The sequence below is a fragment of the Sciurus carolinensis genome, chromosome X, assembly GCF_902686445.1.
Source record: "Sciurus carolinensis chromosome X, mSciCar1.2, whole genome shotgun sequence".
Taxonomy (NCBI): domain Eukaryota; kingdom Metazoa; phylum Chordata; class Mammalia; order Rodentia; family Sciuridae; genus Sciurus; species Sciurus carolinensis.
The window spans coordinates 54,147,633-54,156,277 of NC_062232.1; the positions used below are offsets into that span (position 1 = coordinate 54,147,633).

The window sequence follows — 8,645 nt, forward strand, 5'->3', positions numbered from 1 at the left end:
AACCTATAACTGCAGCCCAGTCTTCTATGTTAGCTCCAAGTCCCAGTAGTTGACTATGTATCTTTACCCATATGAAGCTAAATGCATACATATGTTTATCAACTCAGTGCACCTGGAACTTAATTCATTTCCCCCAAATATTCTTTCTTTTATGCTCCCTATCCTAGTTAATGATTTGATCACTTGCCCAGGAATTTCTCCAGAAATCTGTCACACACTTTTTTCTTACCTCCTACATCCAAGCTGCCAAAAATTCTGAAGTATTTTGCCCAGGTGACCATAATGTCCTCCTAAGTACTAGTTATGTTACACAATGGTTAAAGAGCATAGGCTGCAGTCAGACAAAATAGGGTTGATTATTTTTGTTTTATTTCTTTATTTTTTGTTTTGTTTTGAAGTGCTGGGGTCAGAACCCAGAACCTCCCACTCTACAACAAACACTCTACAACTGAGCTCTACCTTCAGCCCCCAAACTTGGTTTCTAAACAGGTCCTGATCTTTCAAAGTTATGTGATTGAGAGTATATTTCTTACCTAAAACTTGCTCCCTCACTTATTAAAGAAATTATAACAGCTACTTCATAGGAAAGGACAAAACGAGATTGTACACATAATAACTAGCATAAAAGAGTCAGTAAAGGGTAGCTGTTATCTCCCTGTTCTAGCTTCCCTCAACTTCTTCCAAGCCACCCTCCTTGCTGTGGTTCAGACTAACAAATTCAACTGTCACTCTGCTTGGAATTTTTATGATTCCCTACCCCTTCCCTCCATACACACACACACACACACACACACACACACACACACACCATTTACAAGAAAACATGTGAACACCTCAGGAAAGTACACAAGGTTATTCAAATGATCTGTTAATTTTCACAACACCATACATCTTAACCTCCAGCTACATGAAAACTGTATGCCATACCCCAAGGATAATAATCTTTTCCATACCTCTATGGTTTCCTGCATTCCATTCACTGACAGTCAAGCTCTCCCCAACCCAACCACTTTTTAAGGACTGTGTGGCAGTACTGGGGATTGAACTTGGTGACTCTCTACCACTGAGCTGCATTTCAGCCTTTTTTGTTTTGGTTTTGGTACAGGGGTTAAACCCAAGGGTGCCTAACCACTGAGCCACATCCCAAGCCTGTTTTACTTTTTGAGATGGAGTCTCACTAAGTTGCTGAGGCTTGCCTTGAACTTGTGATTCTCCTGCCTGCCTCCCAATCACTGGGATTACAAGCGTGCACCACCCTGCCCAACTCTGGTCCTTTATTTTGTTTTGAAACAAGTTCTTGTTAAACTGACCAGGCTGGCCTCAAACTTGTGATCCTTCTGCCTTAGCCTGGATTACAAGAATGTACTTGGCTCCCTGTGCTTTCTCAATACTAAGCACTTACCCCTGCCCCAGGTCAAATAATTATTTTGTAGTTATGTATACCTGCTTGTCTCCCCCACTAGATTATGATTTCCTTGAAGGCAGAGATGATGTTTTATTCATGTCTGTATCACCAGTTCCCAGCATAGAGTCTAACATTTCATATATTTGTTGGATAAATGAATTAATGAATTGTTCATGGTTTAAGCAGAGCTGACCTCTATTCCCCTATGACTTCTTTAGCAATTAGTACCCTTGTATATATAGTCCTTTACCAAAACCCTTTCTGTCCACCCCTCCTCCCAGCAGTGCCAAGCACCCAGCCAAAATTTCTGTTGCCCAGGCAGTCACAGGAATCTGGGAACGGTCCAACTAGAAGTGGTGGAACAGAAGACAATGGACTCAGTGTAGGCCCTAACCAATGCCAGTGTTGAGATCAGAGTCCACCCCCAAATCCCAGCAACAAGTATTGCTATCTACTTATCCAGAGCGTAATCTTTAGTGTAGCAAGGGGGAAAATATATCTTAAGTGTGACTAGACTGGGGTGCTGCTTATACTACACCCACTCAAACCCCAGTCTACAAGAAGCACACCTAGGCATAGCAGATAATTTTGTAGTGATTCAAGAAAAGACAGGGACATTTCTCTGAAGTACTCCAGCCTTAAAGTCAGGCTCTGTCATGTCTAGCAAGGAAAGAACAACACCATTTTTTTTCAATATTCAACAATTCTTTTAATAATATTTTTAAAGCCAGTAAGCAACTACAGAGACCATTTAAAAGTATACAAGTAAAAAAAATATAGATGAGAAACAGCAAAGACACATCCTTCACTCCACAATAAATACAGAGTTCTATTAGTAACCCCCACCGACATGATATGGGAGGGCTAGCTCTCCATGGGATCAAGAGTACTCTCCATTATTGTGCAGGGGGACCAGCCAGCACTTGGTTGTGATTATGTCAAATTGAGTGGACACATGGATTGCTGAGATCAAGGTCTACAGTTTTGGCCTTTGACTTGGGTAGGGGTTGGTCACGCTTAACTTCTTCCAGGCTGTGCTGGATCCCATAGCTGAAGTAGATAGCAAACCCTAGTGGGTAAAGGTAGTTGTGAGATGGGGTACCAGTGACCTATAAAGGTTTAACAGTTCTCCTACAGGAAAAAAGAGAGGGAAAGGAGTTGGGATCGGATACCCAAGAGGCTTTCTCTCCCCAAGCGGATACTTACCAATCAGCATCCAGACCCCAAATCGGGCCCAGGTACCAGCTGTCATCTGCATCATAAGGTAAACATTCACAAAGATGCTCACTAGTGGGAGGAAAGGCACAGCAGGCACCTAAAAAGAAGGAAAATTTTCCTTTTCACATGTGATGGTGTAAACTAAAAAGAGACCCCTATTGTACTCAGGGCAGAAAAGGCAGAGTTCAGCCCTGACTCAAGCACTGTATTTCAATGGCCTCCCATCGACCATACCTTATGTGGGACTCCCAGAATACATAGCATTTGGAGAAATGGAACTGGAAAGGAACTAAAGAAGATAAGCAAAAAAAAGTCTTTGCCCTAGGTACCTCCTGTATCTTCCCTTTCATGTCCAATTTAAGTATATCTAGAAACCTTAAGTATATCATAGGCATCTGAAGCTTATTCACCCAAGATGGGTTGGTAGGTACCAAGGGAGAGGTAATTTACCTTAAAGTGAAGGGGACTGGAGTTCTGTGGCTGTCTGCAGATGACCACAGTCGTTCCAATAATAAGCATCAGGAGCAGTGCAACCACTGTCACCCACACTGGGTCTTCAGAAAGCAGTGGAAATGGCACCAGGCAAAGGACAGTCAGCAGTAGAGCTTCAAAGGTCAAGTTGAGAGACATCAAAACCAGTTCTTGAGACCAATATGCCAAGATATCAGGCACCCCATTCCAAGGAGGATCACCCTCTTTCTACCACCAAATGTCACCACATATTGTCCACCCCATCAAAGTAAGTCCCCCCAAAAAGAAATTCCACTGCTCACCAAGCAATGAGGAGCAAACATAGACAATTTGGCCAGAGAGTGGAGTAGGGACAGAGTTGAGTGGGCAAAATAGTCCCTGGAGGGTTAGCTTCTCTGCTTCAGGAATCTTTTCCTCCTGCAACTCCACTTCCTCTTCCCCAGACTTCATTTCCTGGTCAGGCTGATACCTGAGGCAAAATTAAGAAGGCAGTTTTAAAACAACTCTTAGCCACTTCACCATCTTCTCCCAAGCAACTCCGCCTTCCTCATCACCATTAAGAAGAGAAGCTCTTTTTGACAGAGTAGGATACCCAAATTCCCCAAGGAAAGTCAGGATGTCCAAGGTGGAAGAAAAGTATAGATCCCCATCATTCCTTATCTTAAGAATAAAATCCTAAATCACAATATGCAGAGAAAGGGAGTCCTACCTGAGAATGAGAACACAAATGGACACCAGAGAGTAAGCAAGCAGGGTCCCAATTGACATGAGGTCCACAAGATCAGTGAGTTCAAAGAGGAATGCCATGAATGCTAAAATTAATGGGCAGAAGACAAAGAAATGAGAGACGGGAATAGTGAAGTTAAAGGAACTGGTGAAATAACTAATGATTTTTTTTTTTTTTACCAGCAACAATGCCAGAGACCACAGTGGCCATGATGGGGGTATGTGTGCTGGTGTGGATCTTAGCCAGGACACGGAACAGGAGACCATCCTCTGCCATCGCATAGATCACCCGAGGCATGGGGAACATAGAGCCCAAGAGGCTGGAGAAAAGAATGGTCAGAATGACATGAGTAGAGTTGAGATGTTTAATATGTTCCCACCTTTCTTTTGTAGCACTTTTAATGGGTTTTTAATGGCTATTCTCTGGTACTAAATGCCATGACCTGAGACTTTCATCACAGAGGAAAACAAGCAATTGGGTGTTAGGTTTTTGGTTGTTTCATTTATTTATTTATTTTATTTATTTATTTTTTGTGGTACTGGGGATTGAACCCAGGGCCTTGTGCTTGTGAGGCAAGCACTCTACCAACTGAGCTATACCCCCAGCCCTATTTTTTTTTGACTGGGGATTGAACCTGGAGGTACTATACTGAGGCACATACATGCCTAGCCTCTTTAACTTTTTATTTTGAGATAGGGTCTTACTATGTTTCCAAGGTTGGCCTCAAACTTGGGATGATATTGCCTCAACCTTGCAAATCACTGTGATTTCAGGTGTACACCACTGTGCCCAGAAGAAAACAAACATTTGATACTAACCTAGTAGAAAGAGCACAGAGTGAGCCAACAGCCACAACATAGCGGGCAGGATCCCATCCAACATGGAGAAAAGCATTAGGCAACGGGCTCTCAGGCTGGAGTTGGTAGTAAGGCATCATGAGGGTGAGTGCCGAAGAGACACCAAAGTATGCCAAAAAGCAGACAAACAGTGAGATCACAATGCTCATGGGGATGGAACGCTGTGGATTCTGGGCCTCTTCCCCTGCAGCAAAGGGAACAGCACAAAAGTTTTGAGCCCAGGAAGCAGGTTCACTCACTCCTCTACCACCCTCATTATGCATGCAGTTTGAGCACACACTGTACCCAAGCCCCAGCTAGAATGCAGTGATCATGTTACCAGTGGTAGCAATACAGTCGAAACCAACAAATGCATAGAAACAGGTAGCAGCTCCACGGAGAATCCCCTGGATGCCAAAGGGCACAAATCCTCCAGAGCCCAGAGGGCCCAAGCTAGAGTGGAATAAGGAATGGAAAAGGTAAGGGTATGTTCAGTCAACTTCATACATTTTCTCTAATGCCAAACTACTTGGCTAGGTCTTCCCAGGTCTGGCCTCCCATGCTTCCCCATCTGCATCATGAATCCCTCAGCATGGATCCACTTACTCCTCATTCTGACCCCAGCACTGCAGCTCTGAAGACAAATAAACTCTCTAACCTATGGGTGTCATTGAGTCCAGCCTTGGTCAATTCGTAATCCTCTTCATTGAGATTCCAGTTGTGCAGGTCTCCCTTAATGAAGCCAGAGATGATGATAAAACCAAGAACCAAAAGGTTCACCCCTGTGAACACTTTGGTAACCAGGGCGGACTCACTAGCCCCCAGAGCCAGCAATCCTGTGGGAGAAATTCAATCAGGACCCTGAGAAAGGAAGGTCCTCAGTCCAAGCTTTCTTTTCCTGCCTCTATGTGGGTGACTCATTCCTTCCCAGCTTCTCTTCCTCCAGGCCATTATCGCCTCCACCCTGCCCTTCCAAGGCCCAGCCCCAGCCCCAGCCCCAGCCCCCAGGCTAAGTCCCTCCCTGGCCCCTCCCCCCATCAACATCTCCTGCCCCTTGCCTCACCCGTGAGCAGCAACACAAGACCCAAAGCAAAGAAGTCTGGATATTCTGCAAGGAAATGTGGCACATGCAGTGAGATGGACGCCTTTAGAGCCTGAGAGATGCGGTTCTCAATCAGGTTGTCAAAAGCAGAACTCCAGGCACGGGCCACACTGGCTGTACCTGGTAGAGCAGAGGGAGAAACACGGGGTCAAATTCCCCCCCTCCCCCACACTAGTCTCACACAAATCCCTGTCCTAACCCATTATCACCTACTTTTACTGTTTATTTTATTTTATTTTATTTTATCTTATTTTATTTTGGGTGCTGGGAATTGAATGCAGAGTCTTGCTGCCAGAGGTGCACACACATGCTCTACCACTGACTTATACCCACGGCCCTATAATTACTTTTTAAGAACCAAAACCAGTCATTTAATGAAAGAAATTCTGCCAGAGGTGAGTAGAACAATTTCTCCATTCCTTCAACCCTCCCAGACCCCCACCAACATACACATTTAGCCCTACTGAATAATAAAGAACACATTGGCTTCACCACTCAATGCAAATTTCCTGGCCCAAAGTCCCTTTGCTGGCTGTGCCATTTCCTCCCTACCCCACCATCTCACCGATGACATAGGAGAGGATGAGATTCCAGCCAGTGGTGAAGGCCCAGAGTTCACCAACAGTGACATAGCTGTAGAGATATGCAGAACCAGAACGGGGGACCCGGGCACCAAACTCGGCATAGCACAGGCCAGCCAACACGGAAGACAGAGCAGCCACCAAAAAGGAGATCACAATGGATGGTCCTGCTTTATCTTTGGCCACTTCACCAGCCAGGACATATACACCTGCACCCAATGTGCTGCCCACACCCAGGGCCACTAAGTCCAGAGTGCTCAGGCATCTGGCAAGGCGAGTCTCATTCATGCCTGGCTCCAGTGTACGTCTCCGTACCAGCTTTCGACCAAATCTGCGAAGTGCCTGCCACAGCATTCTAGTTGTAATTGAAGAGGATGCTAGGATCTGGTGAAAAACAAGACAAAAGCCCTTCAATAGAGCTCATTATCCCTAAGCTCTAAAAGTGAATTACAAAACCCACTCCACCAAGCAAAAGAGCTAAGGGAGGGAAAGGGGCGTGGTGGGGTGGACTGAAGGGACAAAGGCAAGTCACTCTACCTCTAAACTCAGTTTCTGCATATGGAAGTAGGAATTAAGATAATGCAAGTAGGAATTACAGTACCTCACACGGTTTGTGGAAGGACTAATTTCAGAAGAAGCACGTGAAATTCCCCTGTAGTAAAGTGGCTGGCACCTATTAAATTCTCAGACAATGTTAGGCTGCTTCTTCCTCTGGTCAGGAACCTATAGGATTTATCGTAGACCCCAATGTAGGAACCCTGCTCCCTGGCCTGTGGCTCCTTGGGAATTAAACAGAACTCAGCTCGGGAGAGGCCAGCAACTCCGGGAGAGCCTCCTTCTCACACCCATGCTCCTTTCAGTACTCGCCTCCAGGGCTCCAGAGACATGGACCCCAGGCCTCCCAGGAGACGGTCCGACCTCAGTTACAGATAAAAAGTGAGCACCAGCTGAATTCCATGCCTCCTCACCAAGCCCACACCGCTCATTTGGCGCTGCCTTCACCCAGGGGAGTAAGCAAATGTTCCCCCACTTCCTCTCGCCGGGCTAGGCTGACCTGCGAGCATCAACAGCAAGGCGGGGCTTTGACATCTAAGATTTGGAGACTCGCCCCGGGAGGGGCCCCAGAGCAGCCCGAGATTGCTCGTACTTCCCACTCGGCAGAGACGAGGGGTCCCAACCGAAGCCCCCTGACTCAGCTCCCAGATTTTCGTGCTCCAATCTAGAAATGGTCTGGGATTGGGGTCGATATTGGGAACCCCGGTTCCCGGGGCTGGGGTCTCGCCAGCAACAGGTCACCACGGCGTTGATGCAACAGCATGCCATGGTTGCCTGAGAGAATCCTAGGTATGCCGAGACCCTCGCCGTCCCCCCTCCGACACACGTGTTCCCCGAGGCTTACCAGAGAGCTGAGACTAACCCAGGAAGCTGAGAGTCTCCAATCGGATTTGGAAAGGCTGACTTAAGCCGAGTTGGGTTGGAGCTGCTGAGTTCAGTAGCTCGGGCTTCAAAGCTGCTGCTTAGGGTCGTTGCGCGCCAAGCGCCCCTTATATTCATCGGGAGGCGGAGCTGGTAACGTCATGGGATCCCACCCCCAATCCTCCTCCCTACACACAACACATACACGCGCGCGCGCACATACACAAATACACACACATACACACACACGCGCACACACACACACACACACACACACACACACACTTGACTTTGCAAAAGGAATTGCGTGGGGCCTGAGACTACTTCCCACCCTCAACAGCAAACCTGGTGTGGCGGGGAGCAGAAAAGGGGGAAGGGCAGCCTTTTCCCACTGCCGCGCTGGTCCTCAGAGCAGGACAATAAGAGGCTTCCTGACTAGAGACCCCCTGTGATTTTCTACCTTTGTGCCTCTTTAGTCAGAATCAGTGATCCTGGGGTCTGAGGGACATTGTGTGTGTGTGTGGGGGGAGAAGGGTGGAGGGGCAAACAGTACCGAGTCTCCCCTTCCCCCTCTCTCAATCTCCTTTAGTTTATTTGTCTACGTGAGGTCCCCCATCCCTGAAATTTTTCCCAAGGACCATACCAGATTATGAACAGCCATCTGACCCTATCTCTCAGCTCTCACCCTCAACCATGGGTGTTTCTAATGCAGAAAGCAAGAAATTGGGAGATGGTTTCAAACCACCTGTATACAAATAATTAATCCCATCTAGATTTCTAGACTCTGATCTTTCCAAAATGTATCTCCAGCTGCTTATAAATATTAAATATGAAACTCTGACAATGATGAAATATTGAAGGAAGGAGCTTAACTGTCCCCTCCCACCCG

At 46.6% G+C, this 8,645-nt stretch overlaps 1 protein-coding gene and 1 non-coding gene across 2 annotated transcripts; both read right to left on the reverse strand.

The window, feature by feature from the left end:
- Positions 1-2,125: 2,125 nt before the first annotated feature.
- Positions 2,126-7,866, reverse strand: Slc7a3 (solute carrier family 7 member 3). Its single transcript, XM_047536245.1, has 12 exons — positions 7,740-7,866; positions 6,325-6,724; positions 5,721-5,879; positions 5,316-5,493; positions 4,998-5,110; positions 4,640-4,862; positions 4,001-4,140; positions 3,804-3,906; positions 3,397-3,563; positions 3,074-3,228; positions 2,612-2,720; positions 2,126-2,474 (listed from the first exon to the last, which is right to left on the reverse strand). Exons 2-12 carry the CDS (start codon positions 6,692-6,694, stop codon positions 2,344-2,346), a joined length of 1,848 nt encoding a protein of 615 aa, XP_047392201.1. The 5' UTR covers positions 6,695-6,724; positions 7,740-7,866; the 3' UTR covers positions 2,126-2,343.
- Trnav-cac (transfer RNA valine (anticodon CAC)) lies at positions 4,352-4,425 on the reverse strand. The gene has a single exon. It is a non-coding gene; the product is annotated as a tRNA-Val (tRNA).
- Positions 7,867-8,645: the final 779 nt, after the last annotated feature.

Bases quoted from the DNA above. Each gene is read 5' to 3' on its own strand.
- Slc7a3 (XM_047536245.1), bottom strand. From the start codon at position 6,694: ATGCTGTGGCAGGCACTTCGCAGATTTGGTCGAAAGCTGGTACGGAGA. The intron at 3,907-4,000 runs GTAAAAAAAAAA...CATTAATTTTAG, and splicing joins GGTCTCTGGCATTGTTGCTG to CATTCATGGCATTCCTCTTT. The intron at 2,721-3,073 runs GTAAATTACCTC...CCTTCTTTTTAG, and splicing joins CCAGTCCCCTTCACTTTAAG to GTGCCTGCTGTGCCTTTCCT.